This window comes from Gavia stellata, chromosome 2 (assembly GCF_030936135.1).
Source record: "Gavia stellata isolate bGavSte3 chromosome 2, bGavSte3.hap2, whole genome shotgun sequence".
Lineage (NCBI taxonomy): Eukaryota > Metazoa > Chordata > Aves > Gaviiformes > Gaviidae > Gavia > Gavia stellata.
In genome coordinates, this window is record NC_082595.1 from 40,576,687 (window position 1) to 40,598,844 (window position 22,158).

Below are 22,158 nucleotides of genomic sequence, written 5' to 3' on the forward strand. Positions count from 1 at the left end.
GGCATCCTGGGGGAGTGTGGAGGCCTTTGCTGCTGGTGCCACTGGGGATTTTGAGTAGATGCAGGGAGAAGCTCCCTCCATTGAAATGGAAAGGAGTCCTGCCTTGGTCAGCAGGAATGAGGTTTGGTTTGCCTGAGCAAGCCAGATTAATCATTTCCGATTGCAGAAAGGTGAAATGGGAGCACTTGATGCTGGGCCTTGTCCCTTATTGTCTCCAACATGTGGCATCTCCAACACCACAGGATCCACTTGTGACTTGGATGTGAACCGTGGTCAGTCCTGGAAGGTTTTCTGGGTCTTTAAGTAATTACAGATGACACTGGGATTTCTGCTGTGTCCTGGCTCTGCTGGAAGAGTTGGCCAGCAGCACGTTGTCCTTCCTGTAGGTGCTTCTCGGTGTTGCTCCATCCAGGTGGTGACACATTGTCATGAACTGGGTTTGAATCTGTTACCTGTAGAAGCTGCGATGGAAATTCAGTCCCTTTGAGGTCCTCTGAGCACGCAGAGCAAGAGCACCTCAGAGTCAGCTCATCAGTAATGAGTGTGTGGGTTACAGTCCAGCAGAACTGGCCTCTTCTACAATTTAAAATCCAGTTACGGCTATAAACAACCTTTATTTCACACTGCAGTTGACTTGTAAAGTGCCTGCGCAAAGTGCGGTGGAAAAGACAAGCATGCTGGAGAAATTAAAATAAAATGTGAAACTACTGAAGGGGGCCTAAAGTAAAGGGCAGGAGGGCAAGCTGAAACACAGTATGACAGATCCTTGGCAGTGATGAAACCATGAGTTGTTGCGCTAGCTGCAGCTTAATAGTCAACCACAGTAGGTACAAAAGGGTTAAACCTTAATGTGAAGAAAGACAAGTGCATGCAGAGGAATAAATTATTTAGTCTACCGCTCACCACATTCAAATCCAATATTATTGGCTCCCAGGGTGAATTTGTGAATATTGCGTTGGAAGGATAGAAACTACTGTAAGGTAGTTAGGTTACTTAAGGGAACACCAGTGCCGTGATGTGTTATAAAAAGTTTTAAAACCAGGCTTAGCTACTTAATATCTCTCATTTGTAAGTATCCAATATAAACATGTGGGTTGGATGTGATAAGATTTACCACTTAAACAGAGAATAACTGTGCTGGTGTTTTCTGAGTACATCACAGAGTGTACAAAACCCTGGGCTCAGGAGGAGAAACAGCAGTTTTAAACTTTACAGTTCCAAGATACATATACATATAATTTGAAGCTGCTCTGGATTTAAAATCTGGCTTGCACAAATTCTGCAGCTTAAGGGTTTTTTGGTATTACATGGGAAACCTTCCAGTGGAAAACTGGGTAATTAGTGACACTGGAATTCTTAACCTACCTGAATTGATGCTAGTTCCCTCAATGAATACCAGCGTCAGTGAGCCATGTCCTTACATCATTTATCTCCTTTATCTTGTTATGAGATAGGTGCATACCAGTAAGACGACTTCCACAATGTGATGAACTTTAGAAGTAAGAGATGAAAATACTGCTTTTCAGAAGAAAACTAATGAGGGTCTTCCTGTTCTTTTTCTGTTGTAATCTGCATATACTCATGTTGGGTAAAGAAGAAGGAGTGATGGCTTTATGTTCTGCACCCCTCTCTATACCAGCGACAGTCCCATATGCTTTCATTTTTCTAAATGCCATCCTGAGTTGTATTAAAAAGGGATGTCTGCAAGATATGAAGGATAACTGTTCAGTTGTCTTTGGCACTAGGGTGACAAGATACAGCAGTATATGTAATTTGGCTCCCAGAAGAGGTGAACAAGTTGCAAACTGCAGAGGAAAGGAAGAAGAATGACGAGGAGGTTGAAAAGCATGCTGTGTTAAGAAAGGGCAAAAGGAAAAGATTTGGTTAATCTATCAGTCTTCAGTTGTACCCTCTCCCCGAGCAATTATCTGTTTGGTAGGGTGATTCCCTCTCACCTGCTTCATCCCTGAGAGCTGGAGCTGCCATTGCTTGCGTACAGCAAGTGTTGCTGAATTATTAGAGCCAGGAGTCCTGCTCACACCTCCACAGGCTGCCTAACATTGGTGACCGTCTGAAACTGCTGAGTGAACAATGCATCTGCTCTTTACCAACCTGTTTGACTCTTTATATCCATATGCTGAATTTTAATGTTGCTGTAACTTCACGTACCTGAAATAAACCTGGTTCTGCGCTGTCTTTGGTGGGGAATCTTGTGCAGCAGATTGCAGAAGTAGAGGCTTTGCTCACCTGCAAGCTGCTGTTGTAGGAAGGTAAATCAGGTGTAAGGTATAAAAGGAGCAAAACAAGATGTGTTGACAGGATGCAGCCAAAACTTTGAAAACTTGATCTTTGACCTTTTCTTTGGAATTTTCCCAGGTTGCTATTGATATTATAGTTTCAGTTTGCTGTATGTGTAGCTGTAGTATCTTGTAATAGGACCTGATCTGAGACTTAACAGGCAGACTTTACAATGCTTTGGACTGAGCTCTTTTTAGATTTGTAAGGGTGCAGTACTTCTTCACAGAAAAATTTATTGGAAGTTTTGATATTGGCTATACAGATCTGTTTTGTGGAACATATCAGGAACCATTAGCTTTGGTGGACGCTTCATAGTAATGCTTTTCTTTAGTCTTAACAAGTGTGAGGACTATGTCTACAACCAGTCTCCTTGTGCTGCTTGTGCTCCGTGCTTATGTTTTCAATTTATTTTGGTACTTAGGGATGTTGAATCATTAGAAAACACATTTTAACTTACTCTTCCAAATATGTCAGCTGCCAAACAGATGAAATGGATTGTTTTGGGGCGGGAGGGGTGTGGTGTGTCATCCTTTTTTAATTAAATTAGTTACTTAATAAAAATGCAACAGAATAATCTTCTGTTTCTTCTTCTGCCATATTTTCAGTGCTCCACTGCAGCTATATGGCTTTCAAACTTTGAAAACAAACAAACTTCACCCTTACCTTTCTTGTGGTTTCCAGTGTATTTTCAGTGACCCATAGAGAAGATCATGCTGTCTGGTCTGCTTTAGATTTGGTTACTTCCAAAAGCTTGTCTCTGTCCAGTGTCACTACGCTCTGCAGGTGGATCTTGACATAACTGAATCTGTGTGGTTCAGTTGGGGGAGAAGGAGGCTAACTAGTCATCTATTTTGTTTTCTTTCTTTTCCATCTTTCAGTCATGGCTGCTGCTGACACGTCTTTGCGTAGCAATTCTTTGTTGTAATTGCTTTAAACGGGGGTAAGAATAAGTTGATACTTGTTTGGAATGAGATTTTGTGCAGCAATTCCTGAAGTTCGGTTTGGTATATGTTCTCTTAGTGGCCTTAGAGTTTGTCTTTAAATACGCCATAGCAGGCTTGTGACAAACCTCAATTAAAAAAGAGGCAACCGATATATCTAAGATGATCTCAAAGCTGGTGACTTCATGAAACCCACAATGTTTGGACTGGTATTGTCTGGAAACAGTAGAAGATGAGCTAAAAATGAAATGCATGGTGGGTAACGAAATTCTGGAATTTGTTGGTATAGCAGGTTGTGTAAGAAAATCTTCAGGCAACAGGCAAGGGTGTGCCTTCTAACATCCCATATACAATCTTTGGGAGCACTGGAGGAGGGGGAGAGATACTGGAGAGAAATGGACTGCTGACAGTGCTCAGGTTTGCAGGTTCCTAATGAGCATCTTCCACCACTCATGAGCCAAATGGGCCATTGCTTTGACCCAGTAAGCCATTTTTTAAATTCTTATAATTCTGTCTCAGTTGGACAGGAAAAAATGGAGAGGTTGCACTGGGAAGATGTGATGCTATATAGAGATGTGTGACATCAGCAAATGTTTCATTGCTTTCATGGTCTTACCAGTTTTGTCTATGTTGGTTGGCCTCATTCACCTGATAAACACAGAGTACTACTTGACCACAGGTTAATGTCTGCTCAGAAAGGAGAAGCCAGTTCTGGCACCCACTTCTGGCCCCTCTCATAGGTAAGGACAGGGGTCACTTACTTGCAGAAATTTTGAAGATAATGGGTTGCTTTATGGGAACATGTATCTCTGACGTGAGTTTCTTGTCTGGGCAAATTGTACCTGGACTGGGAAATTTTTGGCAAATGGGCAAATTGATACTGGATTTGGCTCAGTAAAAGTGAAATGATTTAGGCCTTTGGGTGGGTCCCTAAATTGTTGACACTGCAAGTAATTATCCAGCCTAATTTTTTTTTTAAGTGGTGCAAAGGTTTACCTGGAGACAAAGCCACCACTGAAGATGGAAGCCTGGGCTTTTGTCAGACTATCTGAGAAATGGCTCCCCTCCTGAGACTGGCAGACCCACCCTGCAGAGCTACTTGACAGTCATTGTCCGTAGTGCAAATTCATTTTGGGATAAATTTGCTTTTTCTTCTCCTCGATTTCATTTGCACTGGCTCTTGACATTTTCTTTAACTGTGGCAGAAAAGAAAAAAATCTCAGTTTGAACTGACAAGTAAATTGCTATATAACTTTCAAACCCTTGGAGAGAGCTGGTGTAATTATGCTGTGGGTTTTACTTTTTTTATAGCTGTAAGTACTAATTCATATAACTCCCAAGTGAATTACGTGTTTGAATTGTTTATATTACCTCTGGGCTTTGATGCAGTGCTCAATAAAGTCACTCTGTAATTATTTTGAAGTTGACATGAATGTCATGTCGCCAGAGCATCACCTTAGCAGTTAGTCAGTCTACATGATACATACTCTCATTGTAAAATAAAATGTAATCCAATTAATGTTGTGTAAACCTCCAACTGCTGTTTTCCATCTTGTTTCTGCTAATATAATAGGAGCCTTCTTTTCAAGTGCCTTCTCTGCCGCCATGTCTTATTGTCTGAGTCTGTTGTGAGTATCGTGAGGGGGAAAAGAAAGAAGTTTCTCTCTGAAAAAGTTTTCAATTTCTTGCATTTCTAGATCTGCCTGATACAAACGCAGGTTTCTGGAAGTATTTCTTCTTCTAAGAAATTACTTAGACATTTTCTAAAATGCAGAAAGCGGATTTGCAGTGTCCTAAGGGAACCGGCCACATTAAACGAGTGCTTGCTTACGTACCAAAAGCCTGTGTACTGCATGGCTTTGTGTACTGGGGACACCCTCAGGTGCATTTAGGTGTGTAAGTGGAATGGTGATGTAAACAGACAAAACATGAGCAAATCTTCAGCAGTGAATCCCTTAAGCTAGCCACATTCAGTAGTGCTGCAAGTGAAGTTTTGATTACCATTAATGACTGTGTTCTTCTGAAGCAAGCTTTGAGCTGTAGCGTTTATATTGAATCTTGTCCGATTTTACCTAAGTGCATTCAGATGTTTACTGAATCGAGGCATTGATATATCGGCCTCCTTTAAGCTAAACAGTTGTCTGAAGATAATAGCCCTTTATTTCAGTTTTCTCTATCTGCAGTGAGTATTTGCTTATGGTTTCTTGTTGGGGGTTGCCATGGTTATTGTCTGTGTGTGGAACAGAATTGTGCTACATAGGAAGGTGAGTTTCAGAAACAAAGGTGAGAACTTAGTAGCAACTGTAGTTTTTGTAGCTGATAAAGTTATTTGCACTTAGAATAAAGACTTTACAAAGGACTACTTTAATTTTATTTCATTTTTAAAGAATGATATTAATAAGATTCACCCAAAGTTACTGGCTAATCAATTCGGAGATTTAATTTCAACTTGAATGTAATCTGGATGCAGCAAAATTCCACTTGAAATGAGTGAAGTACCAATGAAGAAAAAATGTTGCTCACTATATTGCACAGTGCGACTCTGCTATGAAAATCAAAGCAGTTAATAATTATGAAGCATTTTAAAATGTTTCCATAGCCCTACAAACTCTCATCATTTATCACGTTTCCAGGATGCTAGGCAAACACGTGCTGTATGTGCTTTTGCACCTTCACTGGCACTTGTCAGCATCTACTTAGCATTTGTCTTGAAGACTTTCACATACGTGCACAGCAGAGTATGCCGAAAGCGTATGTCTGAGCAGAGGAGAAACTCCCATTCCACAAATTACGGTGGTGTTGTGTGGATAGTGCTGCAGGGCCATGGCAAATGCTAATGTTGGGTTTTGTTATGCGAAGAAATGAATCAAAAAGTGGACAATCCAGAATATGGCTTGTATGTGTTCTTGCATGAGAAAAACTTTCATGATGGTGTCCCTGGTGTTATAATCAACACAATAAAATGTGTTCAGATGTTAACCTTTCAGACATCATTAGCAGTTGTTTTGGACAAGGTTAGCTACAGCTGTAACACAGAGATGTTAAATTCATCACCTTTGGAGTTCTATAACCATTGAAGCTGGGATTTTGCATTTCATAGGAAGCAAGGCTTCTGAAGGAAAAATTGGTAAGGAATAAGGGGGCTAGGTTTTTTGTAGAAAACTTAGTATAAACTTTACAGAATAGTAAGGTTTGGTGTGTTATGTGGGTTTTATATGAGCCTTGGGAGGCCTGTGTTTACTTGCTGAATCTGCAGATGTGATGTCCTGGAACTTGGAAAGATTAACCGAGGCCGTGATTACCAAACACCTACCGCTTCCCCGGGTAATTAGGAGAATGACAGCTTCCACGCTTATGTTGCAGTGAAAGATCTCCTAAACATTGCAACCATTAACAGTAGTAATCTTCTTTTGGCCATGAAGTGTAACGTTGATAGCAAAGTGCCAGTATGTTCCCATAATATATAAGGGAATCCAGATTTTTCCCTCTATTTTTTTTTTTATTCTAGTTTGCAGTCCTCTTTGAAACTAATCTGAAGGGTTGCCTGAGGAATCATTTTGCTTCCCTGATGAAGATTTATTAGCTGTTCAAATACCGTGAGAAGTGCCAGAAGCCCATATGCCTCATCTGACTGCTTTTATGTAAGAAATCCTTCTGCTGGGAGACTGTGATTGCATCAACAGCTTAAGTAACTATAGGTTGAGACTCACCATCACTTTGGCACATGAGCCATTCCTTGCGCTGAACACGTTGCCTGGAACCAGGGTGCAGGCCCCATGTTGGGAAACATTTTGTGCTGTCGTCTTAATAGAAAAATGAGCTTTCCATAAGCGAGTGCCGTATATGCACTGCTGTGGATGAAACTGTGCACTCCTGACTATATTAGCCAATTTAAAAGGCTTGAAAACAGATGCCTCAGCCTATATTATCAGATGATGCTGCTATATGCTATACACCAAATACTTGTCTAGTGTGATAGTGTGACTTAAGAATGCCTTCTACTGAAATAATAGCCCATGGACATCATCCAGGAACAAAACAAGGCTGCATCCAATGTACTTCAGGACAGTGAGTAACTACTCGCTTGTTCTTGTTTCCCGGGGAGGAGAGCATGGTGCAAGAGTTAGCGTGGGCTGGAGGCTGTTCCCGGTGGGCAGGTTGGATGTGGCTATTCTGTTTTGAGGTTTAGTGAGCATTATCTGAATGGATGTGGTCAGACTGTGCCAGTTGGCCTCCAGGCCACCTGTGGCCCTTGGCATTGTTTATTCCACAAGTACGTACCTAGCCAGTGGCATGATTTGTTCTCTGAGTCTCTTTGGAGCAGATTCATGTTTATATTTGAAATGGAAACAGTTGATTAATTTTAGCTCTATACAACTGGTGGTTGTTTGGGTTTTTTTTTCTTTTTAAGCTGAAGTTTTGCAATTCAAGCATTCCTCTTGTGTTCTGTCAACTTCAATGTGAGTTGCCGAACTATAGTGCAAATTCTCTTGTCTTCGTTCTTTGTGTGGGAGGCAGTCAACTAAAGCTGACTATTTGCAATGAGGTTACAAGCAGCAAGCTTAAGCCCATCATCATTTTCACTAGAAGACATCAGCAGTGACTTAGTGTTTCTGGAGTAGCTATGAATCTGCACTGTTACTTTAAACTGGATCATGGGGGGTGGGTCCTAGAAATTCTCCTGTATGTATCTGTTGGTTTACAGTCAAAACATGCTGTGGTTCAGAGCTACACAGAAACAAAAAACCAATATACTGACTCCATTTTTTTCCAATCTTTATTTAGGTACTTCCTTTCCCCAGCCAGGTGGTCTACAACAGAGTTGGAAAGTGTGGGAGTCGAACTGTGGTTTTGCTTTTGAGAATTTTATCAGAGAAACATGGTTTCAACCTGGTTACATCTGACATCCATAACAAGACAAGACTGACCAAAAATGAACAGGTGAGTTACTCCCACTCATCTTAGATCCTGTTTTCTTACTATGTTTGTGAAACTGAGAAACAAAGCCATATGCTAGCAGAAATCATATTGAAAAGGTGTACTGCTACTTTGACCTGAGTAATCAGCCAGAATTCATCATCCTCTAAGTGGCTTCAGTTAATAGGAGAAATGGATGGTAGACCCAAGAGCAACACAATGTGGAAGCTAACCAGAAAAACTAACTTCCAGTGAGCCAGCTCTTGAATTTAGTCAGCATAGCAGTTAGTCCAGCAGAGAGGCAAGAAGGGTTAATAGAAGTGAAGTTAGGTGCTAACAGCTTCTGGGACCTATATTAATGTATCTGCAGGGCACAGCCATTTATCATATAAGCGGGTGAGCTTATTCAGACCTAGCTTGGGTCTTTTTAAGCAGAGCAGTAATAAATAAAAGCCATCAGGGGTGGGTTTTTTTGCTCACCTTCTTAACTGACTTCTAGTAATCACTTGCTTCAAAAAGTTGTTTCCCAAGGCCATGATAACCCATGCTGCTATAATCTTGACACATCCTTGATCCTATCTCAGCCTCTTGCTCATCTGCCTTTTTCATGTTATCACACAACCCTCACTAAAGCAAGTAAAAATACCACATGAAACCTCTTTACCTGGACACCCCTTTTCATGTTGCCTTAAAGTTGTAGTGGGCATTATTTGTGCAGCTTTGATTCCACAAAAGATCCAGTTATTTAAATTCCCTTGTATTTAGGGTAACCATGTGACCTCTGTGAGTATCACTGCCATCAGTAGGTATTGATGCAAGTAACACAAAAAACCTCAGGCTCCAGAGTGTACAGATATAGTCAGATGCTGTACACATGACTGTTGCGCACATTGCCCACAGCTGCTATTTTGATCTGCTGATCAGGTAAATGCCACAATAACTGCCTGCGTCACTCCTAGGAATAGCAGCCTGCAAACCACAAAAGGATGTATGCGATGATCAAAATACGAATGTGGGCCTACCAGTGGCATTGTGCTGTGATTGGGGGTGATTTATTTGTAGCCTTGTCGTGGTTTAAGCCCAGCCGGACTAATCACCACACAGCTTCTCACTCACTCCCCTTCCTCAGCTGGACAGGGGAGAGAAAATATGAGGAAAAGGCTTGTAGGTCGAGATAAGGACATAGGGAGATCACTCACCAATTACCCTCATGGGCAAAATAGACTTGACTTGGGGAAATTAGTTTAATTTATTACCAATCAAAATCAGAGTAGGATAATGAGAAGTAAAACCAAATCTTAAAAAGCAACACCTTCCCCCCCACCCCTCCCTTCTTCCCGGGCTCAACTTCACTCCCGAACCTCTTCCCCCCCCGAGCGGCACAGGGGGATGGGGAATGGGGGTTGCGGTCAGTTCATCACATGTTGTTTCTGCCGCTCCTTCCTCCTCACACTCTTCCCCTGCTCCAGCGTGGGGTCCCTCCCACAGGAGACAGTTCTCCACGAACTTCTCCAACGTGGGTTCTTCCCACGGGCTGCAGTTCTTCACGAACTGCTCCAGCATGGGTCCGTTCCACGGGGTGCAGTCCTTCAGGAACAGACTGCTCCAGCGTGGGTCCCCCTCGGGATCGCAAGTCCTGCCAGCAAACCTGCTCCAGCGTGGGCTCCTCTCTCCACGGCTCCACAGGTTCTGCCAGGAGCCTGCTCCAGCATGGGCTTCCCACAGGATCACAGCCTCCTTCAGGCATCCACCTGCTCCAGCGTGGGGTCCTCCACGGGCTGCAGGTGGATATCTGCTCCACCGTGGACCTCCATGGGCTGCAGGGGGACAACCTGCTTCACCATGGTCTTCACCACGGGCTGCAGGGGAATCTCTGCTCCGGCGCCTGGAGCCTCTCCTCCCCCTCCTTCTGCACTGACCTTGGTGTCTGCAGAGTTGTTTCTCTCACATATTCTCACTCCTCTCTTCTCTGGCTGCCTCTTCCTGGTTTTTCAGCCCTTCTTAAATATGTTATCACAGAGGCGCTACCACTGTTGCTGATTAGCTCAGCCTTAGCCAGTGGCAGATCCGTCTTGGAGTCGGCTGGCATTGGCTCTATCAGACATAGGAGAAGCTTCTAGCAGCTTCTCGCAGAAGCCACCCCTGTAGCCCCCCCCTGCTACCAAAGCGCTGCCACGCAAACCCAATACATTCCACCCCTCGCCTCTGTGAATCACATATTTACAAATGATCATTAAAATCTACATTCATAATACAATGTTCACAAACTTCACTCACATCAACAAAAAAGAATTACCCACAGCAATCAAAATAAAATCATCACAACACCAAACAAAAGTGGACAATTTACACACAATCCACCCCTCGTCCTTTCACCACAATTACAACAACAAAAATTCCCCATGATCATTCTGCACTCTAACATTGTTCAGTCCGTATTTTGCCCATTACCTCTCCCAATTACTGTCCTTATCTTGAATTCCTCGAGCCCCACGTTGGGCGCCAAAAAGACTGTCGTGGTTTAAGCCCAGCCGGACTAATCACCACACAGCTTCTCACTCACTCCCCTTCCTCAGCTGGACAGGGGAGAGAAAATATGAGGAAAAGGCTTGTAGGTCGAGATAAGGACATAGGGAGATCACTCACCAATTACCCTCATGGGCAAAATAGACTTGACTTGGGGAAATTAGTTTAATTTATTACCAATCAAAATCAGAGTAGGATAATGAGAAGTAAAACCAAATCTTAAAAAGCAACACCTTCCCCCCCACCCCTCCCTTCTTCCCGGGCTCAACTTCACTCCCGAACCTCTTCCCCCCCCGAGCGGCACAGGGGGATGGGGAATGGGGGTTGCGGTCAGTTCATCACATGTTGTTTCTGCCGCTCCTTCCTCCTCACACTCTTCCCCTGCTCCAGCGTGGGGTCCCTCCCACAGGAGACAGTTCTCCACGAACTTCTCCAACGTGGGTTCTTCCCACGGGCTGCAGGGGAATCTCTGCTCCGGCGCCTGGAGCCTCTCCTCCCCCTCCTTCTGCACTGACCTTGGTGTCTGCAGAGTTGTTTCTCTCACATATTCTCACTCCTCTCTTCTCTGGCTGCCTCTTCCTGGTTTTTCAGCCCTTCTTAAATATGTTATCACAGAGGCGCTACCACTGTTGCTGATTAGCTCAGCCTTAGCCAGTGGCAGATCCGTCTTGGAGTCGGCTGGCATTGGCTCTATCAGACATAGGAGAAGCTTCTAGCAGCTTCTCGCAGAAGCCACCCCTGTAGCCCCCCCCTGCTACCAAAGCGCTGCCACGCAAACCCAATACAAGCCTGTTTATCACAGAATCACAGAATGATAGGGGTTGGAAGGGACCTCTGGAGATCGTCTAGTCCAAGCCCCCCACCAGAGCAGGTTCACCTAGAGCAGGTTGCACAGGAACGCATCCAGGCGAGTTTTGAGTAACTCCAGAGAAGGAGACTCCACAACCTCTCTGGGCAGCTTATGAGCTTAAGTTTATTATTTTAGATACAGCAGTTCATTCCAAATGGAAATTTGGGAGCAGATACTGATCCTGCAGGTCCCACCCTCCTCCCTTCCAAGGTAGTCGTCGGGGTCCCACCGGCAGCCTGCTCACCTAACCCCACACAGTGCTCAAGTTCAGCCTGAGGCGGGGACCGGCTGGCCAGGGCTGCCACGCCAGCCCAAAGGCTTCTGTGCACAGCTGGGTGCAACACTCCAGTGAAAGGCTGTGGAGGAGCACAGTGTCCCCCCCATTGCCCTTGCCTGTGGCCGAGGGAAGGGGCAGAGCCCTGGGCTGCTAGCTGCATCATCCCTCTGTGTATCCCATTGGCAGCACCACGGAGCCTGGGGAGTTCGCAAAAGGTCCCATCAGGTCGGGGTCAAACTGTCCTGTGCTATAGAGCCTGCCTGGTTAGTTTTTCTTCTTAACTGTTGGATATGGGATAGGGGATTTCCGTGGATATGACAGCTTTTGTGTTTCAGGTTGTTTGGGTTTTGTTTTGACTGTGTCCTTCATGGAGTTTCATTGCTGATTGGGAGACACATCATAAAACCTAAAAACCTTTCAGGCATTAGTAATCACCAACTTTCACCCTCAGCTACTTCGTTTCAGTTCTGTTCCACCTTTCTCTGGTAGGTGGATTGTCCTTTATTAAACGTGATACAAGATCAGATCTCAACAATCTTCTGTGCTTTAGTCCAGCATGTGGAGATTCCAGAGAGGTCCAGACTTAGTTTTGATGCAACCAATACACTGACAGAGGATAAATATCTGCATTACTTTTTGCACTTCAGAAGCTGTTAGGTTACTAGACAGCAAATGTGCTGGAACACAGATGGTGCTGGACGTATTGCTACAGAGCTGATGATTTACTCTATAGATTGCCCTACTATAACTTGAGTCTCATTATTTTCATTTATGACTTATTTACATAGTTACAATAGGTTCATAATTTAATGAGTACTTTTGCTAAAAAGTGCCTTTGATCACCAGGAAACATGCCTGGAGACAGTAACTGTTATGTTGTTCAGGGTATTTTTAGTTGTCTTCTCATTTTTTATGAGCAGAATATGAAAAAATAAATTATTTCTCCCACCATTAATGTGGTGTACACAAGAGGAATTTAAGAGAATGGATGGTCTCAGGCTCCAGGCATTGGAACGGGAGAAAAGGGAGCTCAGCTGGGCTGTAGGCTCCCAGCGTGAGCATGGGCTTCTCGCGCGAGATGATACATCTCTCTTCCTTCTGTCATTTGTCTATCCTGTGTTTGTTTAGTTAAAGCTCTGATCCAGCCAAGACTTTTCTGTAAATATTTAGCTTATACAGTCTGCTGTTGTTAAATAAAGTTAAGCATGTAGGTGTTCTTAATGAATGCGGAGATTGCACATAACTGGAATCCATATTCTCATTGCCTTTTCCAGTCTCCTTCCTACTAAGAAATTTTCCCAAATTATGTGTGCCTGCCAGCAATTAGAAGTGCAGCCTTTGAACATCTATGGGCATAAGGGAGTGAGTTCTGGAAACAGATGAGTTAATCTGTGCCTTACCATTTGCTGTAATATTTCCAAGTAAATTAAGTACAGAAAATAATATGTACTATTCATGTATACAAAGTCAATCTAATTGATGTGGCTTTAAATGACATATGAACTGTTGCAAAATGAGTTCTTCCCCTTCCCTGACTTCCTCGCCCACCCCCCATTTTTTTGCATTCGGAGAAGTAAGAATGACATCACATACGGGAGTAACAGATAGTTTATCCTCATATTGTTTCCTTCTGCCACTCATCCTTATGGCCGTGCAGCCAGCTTTATATATAATTCCAGTTTAACACATTAAAAATCCATCACTAATTTTTCTTAACTGCTTTTAAAGACAGAAGATCGGTCATAGCAGCTTGAGGAGCTGAAGAAATTCTTGAAACCATACCAAATTTTTGCGAGCTGAAAATGAAGATCTAGTCTCATTCCTGTGAGTTGTTTATGGAAATGAATACCGAGATGAAAGTGATATACCAAATACCTGTAGATACTTGTGTCTCCTGGACCCTGCATGCCTTCAGTAGAGACTGAAAACAGTAGAAGAAGGTAAAGAACTCACAAGACAGACAGACACAGGGATTTTGTTTGTCCTATTTGTATCCATGTTCGTGGAGACCATAGTGTCATCCAGCAGACCTCACTTGGAAAATCCCAGTTGCCTCACCAATTTTATGCGTTTTGACCTCGAATTCTCCCAGTGACATACAGGAGTTTTAAAAAAGTAGTAATATTTTGGCTGTTGTCTGGATGGAATTATTATCTGATTATTTCTTTTTGTTCCCAGTAGAATTTACCTATTGCAAATCTCGAAGCAAACAGGACTGCTCTGAGCAGTCAGCGCGGGGGTACTGGCCGATTTCAGAAGAGGGAAAGGAGGCATCCTCTCTCGCAAGCCTGGGTTGAGTTTTTGTGCAGGAACAATGCTGTGGCTGGAGCAAAGCCATCCTCCACGTTTCTCCCCTTTCGGGGAGGGCCCCATCCAGTCTCTCTCTCGCAGTCATTTCACTGTGCCATCTGCTGGATTGTTATTTACAATGCAGCAACAGCCAAGTACAAATACACAGATGATGCTGAGCCATTACGGTTTGATTTCTTCAGTATGGCCAACTGAGATCCTACAGTGGTAGTGTAGGACAGTAGACCAGGAAAAACCTTTTCCCTTGGAGTATTGCCTCTTGGTGTTCTTGCTCAGGTGGGCTTTAAGATTCAAAAATAGCCTGCGATTTACAGGATTGCCTCTGTTTGCCGATCTGGTCTTTAAAGGTCCTGCTTAAAAGTCACTGCAGAAAATGCATTTTGGAGAAAAATGTAGAATAAAAACTTAAGCAACAAATCATAGTGGTAGAAAGGTGTTATGCTAGGGAGAAAATCGGCATTTAGGCTGAAGGTTCTGTTCCTTACAATTAATTGGTGTTTGGGGGGCGGGGGGGGTGGAATGCAGCAAATGTGTGACCACACCACAGACGTCTTTGCAACTGCTTGCTGTGGTTTAGCATCTTTGCAGACTCCTGCCATGCAGTGTGCATGCTCCCCTTTCCTCGGGGAGCACAGAGCACCCAGTGCTTTTGGTTCACTTTCGCCCAGCAGTCGAGCTGATGTGGCTGGGCCATGCTGTGGGCTCTGCTAGTGGATGCAAGCACATGAGCGTGGGGTGCCACCACTTGCCTCTCCCCACACTCTCTTCATGTCCTGGCGTTTCCCTCTCCCTGGATCCTTGTTTAGCAGCATTAACTCTCTGGTGCAATTTAGTTCATTTCAAAAGCTAATTACTGTCTTTTTCAGCACTGTCTCACTGAAACAGTTTACTCTCTTCGCTGGGTAAAAAACTGGCTGGACAGCTGAGCCCAGAGACTTGTGGTGAATGGAGTGAAATTCAGTTGGCAGCCGGTCACAAGTGGAGTCCCCCAGGGCTCAGTTTTGGGACCGGTCTTCTTTAATATCTTTATCGATGATCTGGATGAGGGGATCGAGTGCTCCCTCAGTAAGTTTGCAGATGACACCAAGTTGGGTGTGAGTGTTGATCTGCTTGAGGGTAGGAAGGCTCTGCAGAGGGATCTGGACAGGCTGGATCGATGGGCAGAGGCCAATTGGATGAGGTTCAACAAGGCCAAGTGCCGGGTCCTGCACTCGGGTCACAACAACCCCATGCAACGCTACAGGCTTGGGGACGAGTGGCTGGAAAGCTGCCCTGCAAAAAAGGACCTGGGGGTGTTGATCGACAGCCGGCTGAAGATGAGCCAGCAGTGTGCCCAGGTGGCCAAGAAGGCCAACGGCATCCTGGCCTGTATCAGACACACTGTGGCCAGCAGGAGCAGGGAGGTGATCGTGCCTCTGTACTCGGATCTGGTGAGGCCACACCTCGAATCCTGTGTTCAGTTTTGGGCCCCCCACTCCAAGAAGGACATTGAGGTGCTGGAGCGTGTCCAGAGAAGGGCGACGAAGCTGGTGAGGGGTCTGGAGAACAAGTTTTATGAGGACTGTCTGAGAGAGCTGAGGTTGTTCAGTCTGGAGAAGAGGAGGCTGAGGGGAGACCTCATCGCTCTCTACAACTACCTGAAAGGGGGTTGCAGAGAGGTGGGTGCTGGTCTCTTCTCCCAAGTGATGAGTGACAGGACAAGAGGAAAAGGCCTCAAGTTGTGCCAGGGGAGGTTCAGGCTGGATATTAGGAAAAATTTCTTTACTGAGAGAGTGGTCAAGCATTGGAATAAGCTGCCCAGGGAAGTGGTGGAGTCACCATCACTGGAGGTGTTCAAGGAACGTGTAGACGAAGCATTGTGGGACATGCTTTAGTGGGCATGGTGGTGTTTTTTGGTTGATGGTTGGACTTGATGATCTTACAGGTCTTTTCCAACCTTAGTGATTCTGTGAAACAGCCTAACTCGTGCAGGAGAGCTTGGGGCAGCAGTGAGAAAGAGGAATGGCTCTTATGTGCCCTTATCCTAGCGGGCATGTGCTTCTTTCAGGCTTCCTCCGGATATTTTTACAGCTTCTCCCTCCAAACATGGATGTGTTCTGGTTCATCTCTCCCCTAATGGTGTTTGCCAGGGTAGTATATCTTCTGCTGCTTGTGCCTTTTCATCTGTTTTCAGACTTAGGTTGGTTTAAGACCATCTCCTGGATCATCTGTGCTTGTATGTATGTATCTCTCCTTCATCACTCATTCCATCCAAAGGTACTTGCTTTCCTCAGCTCTCATCCTCTGCTCACTCTTCCTCTCTGTGGGTCCTCTACAGTAAAAACACCCCACAACCCCCAAAAAAATAAAACAACCAACCAACAAAAAAAACCAAACAAACCCCACAACCAAACCAAAAAAAACCACTAGAGACCTTACTTTTCTGGAAGACATGGGAAGATTTTTCTTTTCTTTTTTTTCTTTTCTTTTTCCCCCCCCTTTAACATCATCTTAAAGGGAGGGGCGGATCACTAGGTATTCCTAAGCAATACTTTTGGCTTGGTAGACTGAAATCAGTTCAGCACAGTGGGATCAGAGAGAGAGAGGCCCATGGGAAATATGGCCACAATTTGCATGTGGCCATGAGCCATTACAGTTATTTATTTTTCCCTCCTGACATCTGTGTGTTGTTTCTGTTGAGCCTTACTTACCCTTTTGGCAGGGTTTTTAAAAGAATGTTTTCGCTGGTTTGTTCATATGCACATTGTAGCTCTATCCACATCTGCTTACAAGTCCAGTTGATCATTAAGTGTCTAAATATGAAGGTACCTTAAGTCAAAACAAATTTCTGTGTCTGCTTTGGAGTAAGCTATTATCATAGCTCAAGAGATTGAGTTTGGTAGCAAGAGATTAAAAAAAAGCCCAGATCCAGATGCTGTCCTGCTCTCTGTGCATCTTTCCAGACTCCCTTTGCTCCTGAGGCAGAAGTGCCTCTGCTAGTCCAGCAGCAGAGCCTGACACTGACATCAGGTGAAGTGCAATGGGAAACGTGGTGGTGGTGTAATGTGAAGCCGCCGGGCACCAGCAAATTGGTACCAGCCCCAGGGTGAGCTGAGGGGCAAGGGAGGCCTGCATGGTACTTTGTAACGTTCACATATACCCACACACATATATTTATCTAGCAGTATTATATTAAGGCTGCCTGATTTTAAACTCAACAGTGGGATTACTTTGTATCAGTATACTATCTTTACATCTCCATATTTATACTCTAATGATGGTTTTTCATTTGTTCCAAGATGGAATTACAGTGGTGACTGTAGAGGCAGGAATAGAGTTTTTATCCCGTATCAATAACTTCTGCCATCTTCCTTCATTCATGCAGATGGAGTAACACAGGTAAAATGCCAATATAACAAAAAGCTTCATACAGTTCTGAAAATTTCACTTCTTCTGTAACCTGTCTGGGTAAAAACAAAAAAAGCCAATTGAGACATCGGATGCTCAGCCTCTAGAGTCTCCCCGTTTCATTCTGAAAGGTGAATGAATATAATTTTTTGGTAGGGAGACTTACCAGTCCTAAAGAAAGGTCGACTTACTTGGTTTGCTAGGAAGGCCTTTGTCTCTTCAGAGCATTAACAAACAACACTCAATTACTTTGTGCCAATTATTGCAAAGTTTCCTGGGCTTTCTAATTCTGGTTTGGGCAAGCTCTGCTCTTCAGGTTTATGAATTTCTTGTTCATAGCATTTATATTATACTGAAGGAGCTGTATAAAGACCTGTTTGTACTTGAATCAAACAGTCCAGAGTCCAGATATGACTAGCGAAAGCAGGGGGGCTATTCCCTTCCTGCCTTTTTTTTTTTGTTTGTTTCTTAAAAATCACACATCTTCTCTCTGTTTTCTCTTGCTTCTCTTTTCCTTTCATATTGTCTTTCTTTTAGTGGTCTGCTCTTCTGTACATTCCATTCCCTTGGGTTTACAGCCTTTCTCAGACCTAATATACCTTGATATACTAATATACCTTTATATACTTTCTCAGACCTAATATGCCTTTATATACAAGGTCTATACCTAATATGCCTGATGTACTCAGACTAGTTTGACAGGAAAAGGCCCATCCTGAGAAGACGGACAAACTGAGCTGTTTGCTTCAGTGCTCATCGTACATGTATGTGTAGAAAATTGTTGCAGGCAGAGCAAAAGTAGAGAAAAGCATATTAGTATGTGCACTTTTTTATTTGGTCTTAGAAATTGAATGGCTATAGCTTGTGTTGTCTGAAAGAAGGCAGGTTATGTGTTCTAGGAAAAAGTGGAGAATGCAAGATGGATCAGAAGCAGTAAAATGTGACTGACACACAGTGTAAAAGCCATGGCAAAATATCATTATATTGAAACTGGGAAATAGAAGGGAAAAAAATGATAATTGCTGTCCGTTAAATATAATTTAATATTTGTTACGCCATGGACATAATTTTCTACCATGCTCTTCAGGCTTTTAGGGCAGTAACTCATCACATGCCAGTCAGTTTATCTTGACCTCATAACAGGCTGGACCCTATGTTTTTCCTTATTTTGTCTATGTCAGGTATAGCATTCAAGTTTTAAGAAATAGGTTATGTTTTTTTAATGAATGTCTCCTTAATGGTGTTTAAATTTAGTACATGAATTGATATGACTCAAACCAGAATGTTTGGTTCACCTTCTCTTACCTCTTTTTTTCCCAGTTTATGATTTTTTGTTACTTTCTGTATTACTTTCTACTACCCAGTTTGTAAAATCAATATAATTTCAAATGCATTTGTGTTCAGTGTCCATAATATAGCCTGCATTTGAGCACAGAACAGAAAATATGAAAATAAATCTTAGGAAATTAGTAGTAAGGAAGCAAAACTAACTAGGACATCTCAACTCTCTAGCATGATGCTCCGCTAGACACTTTCAGTTTCCTTTAGTTCATAGCTAGAGCTCAGCTTACACAACATAGATATTCATATCCATGGTGCTCAGTCTTCAATATATGCTGTTTACATTATTCCATTTTAATGATCTGAAAAAATAAATAATTTATTTTTTAAAAAAAATTAAAATTGTGTGAATGTGCCTGAACTAGAACTTAGCATTATCTTTCTAAAACTGCCCATTTAATTTGTACTCTTAATTTGCTGTGATAGTAAAAGGGATGGCCAGTGCTGATTTCTATATTTAAACAGGCAAATCAAGCTGTTTTGGAAATGTTAGCAATTTTTATTGTTATATTAAAATGGTCATTGGCTCAGCTCCCACTTTCTGTTACAGTTTCAGGCATTTTACATTTTGGCATTCTGGTGAATAGAGCCAGTGTCTTCAGAGGGCAGCTGCCACTTGCAAAGCCCTGGTGCAGATTTCAGCAGGGTTTAGATTTTTCCTTTAGTTTATACCTTTCCTTAAACTGATACCCACTTTTGAAAGTGCATAAGCTCCATGATAGCAAGACGGTGTCTGCAGCTTAACCTTTCTTGCTTAGACAGAAATAGTCGTGCTATCTTGATGACAGTGTTTGGGAGGGATAGTGGGGAAGGAGTTCCTGAGTAATTCAGACTTGAAAATGACATCATCATATGTTGTTTGAGAGTTACATTTGTCTCAAAATGTGTGTTGATGTAACATGGAAAATTTGATTTGTTAATTCTTTTTAGATGGAATTGATTAAAAACATAAGCACTGCTGAGCAGCCCTATTTATTCACTAGACATGTTCATTTCCTCAACTTCTCAAGGTAAGTCATTTTTTCAGTTAAAAGTATTTTTCATTGATTTCTATTAATTTTTAATACATGGAACATTTTCCCTCCTTTTTTACATATAAACAATACAATGTACTTTTTTCTTTTCCTCCTCTCGCACTGGAAGTCACATTCAGAAGTTCAGTTTTTTTGTCCTGCACTCTCTTTTGCTACAGAATAGTTATGTACAGTATGTTTGTGAAAAGCCAGGATGCTATTGCATGCCTTTGCCTCTGAGATGGTCTTGGTTTACAACGTTTCCAGACAACATGCATGAGATGGTAACGTGGGTCTTTAATCTGTCCACTTGTGTTTGAAAACTGGCAGCACACTGTTGTGCGTATTTCATCTCTGTATAGCCAGATACTAATACGAGACTGAAAACTCCACTGAGTTCATTAATTTTGCACCTGGAATGACTCTTCACCAATTGAACCAATTTAATTTTTTTCTGACAAAATAGTCTCCATTCCACAGGATACAGAAGTATTTATAAACCATGAAAATGCATTATGCTCTGTATCATGGGAGTGCAGTCCCTTCTGGCAGCTATTTAAAAGTATAGCATGGAATGTGAAGAAAATTGAATTTGGATGAAACTTCTGAGGAATTTTTGGAAGGACGCGAATGAGTGATGCCAGTTAGCATTGAGCCAGGACACAGAGGTTGACGCTGACTGCAGATGGTTATTGCCCAGGCTGTAAATTTAATTTGGAAATTATATTCAGGAACCATGCCATCTGTGCCACTAGGTTGGACTCCTCACATTTAGATAAAATTCTGTAGGAGTGTGAATTTTCTGCAGATCTTTGCAAGAGCTTGCCTAACTTCCCAGCATTTTGTTTATGTGGTAATGTCAGTGCATGTCCTTTGAATGTATGGCTTCAGGCGTGGGTAGACAGTGTAGTAAGAAATTAAAAAATTTGGGGGGGACTGTTGTTTAGGTTTGGATTTTTTAGAAAATAAAATAATTTGAGCAATTGGAAATTCACTTGATATATAACTTAACTACCGGCATGATTTCGTTATGTGAAAACAAGAAGAGTTAAACAAAATTTTGATCTTCTGTGTTCTCTATTCTGATTCCATGAGAGTTCCATTTTTAATGTATTATCTTTAAAGAATAAAACCCATTAGAATAGGACTTCACATCTTTGGTAAATGATCTCTTCTGTCTGCCGAAATGCAAGATCGAACAAGTAGCCACACCTGAGGGTCAAAGGGATGTTTCTTGATTAAACTGACTTTTCAGAGATGGTATGCAACATTAGGTACATGAGAAAAAGATGAACATTGTTACCTCTTGCTCCTCCCAAGATCCCATGTGGTACATCCTTGCCACATAGGTAACATGTTTCTTCTGTAATGTATCCATGAGATGAAATCTCTCTACATTTTTCTTCCGATACAAATTTGTGAAAATATATAAAAATCATATAAGTTGTATAAAAGTATTTGCAGCTTCCTTTCTGGCTGTTCCTTGCAAACCTGAAAAACATATTTTTTGTTTTATTGAGAGGACACTTGGTTTAACTAGTAGCTGTAGAGTACTGAAAAGGCTGATTACTCTTTTTAATGAGACATCATTGAAGTGCATCAGCATTGCTTACTATTGGTTTAGGACTTCCTAGTGTTTTCTGATAAATTAAACATTTTTGAGAGTTTTAGGTTTTAGTTTCAAAATGTATTGGAGGTGTTACACCTAACAGTGAAGTAGCATGTTGAGTATTTTCTCTGTTCCTTAATTCTAGGGTGATGGGTTTTTTTAAACTGAATTTTATTAGCAAGTGGAATGTCAAGTATTGATTTTGCAGAAATTTCACGAACGTGATTTAAATACACATTATAAATACTAAAGTATTGTGAAAGTGTTTTTGTTTTGCTTGATTTTTTTTGAAACCACTCCTTTATACACCCTTTCTACTGGATAGCTGAACTCATTAGGAAATTTCAACATTAGCTGAACTTATTAGGAAAAACTTCTTTACTGAAGGGGTTGTTAGACACTGGAACAGGCTGCCCAGGGAAGCAGTTGAGTCACCATCCCTGGAGGTTTTTAAAAGACATGTGGATGAGGCTCTTAGGGACATGGTTTAGTGGTGGACTTAGCAGTGTTAGGTTTACAGTTGGACTTGATGATCTTAAAGGTCTTTTCCAACCTAAACGATTCTATGATCCTATGCTTCAAATTGTCTATGGAATACAGTTCTTCCCATTTGCCCCAGTTTTTCTGCCAGCTCAACATAAAAGCCATGCAATACCCCAGAAACTAAAAGAGTGAGAGTCAAAGTATCA

At 42.4% G+C, this 22,158-nt stretch overlaps 1 protein-coding gene across 1 annotated transcript in view; it reads left to right on the forward strand.

Moving 5' to 3' along the window:
* The window catches only part of UST (uronyl 2-sulfotransferase), a 174,348-nt gene that overhangs the window by 74,519 nt on the left and 77,671 nt on the right, over positions 1 to 22,158 (forward strand). Inside the window, exons 3-4 of the mRNA XM_059831314.1 lie at positions 8,025 to 8,180; positions 19,778 to 19,857. Of these exons, the coding sequence (XP_059687297.1) occupies positions 8,025 to 8,180; positions 19,778 to 19,857 (236 nt within the window). The remainder of the gene's footprint in view (positions 1 to 8,024; positions 8,181 to 19,777; positions 19,858 to 22,158) is intronic.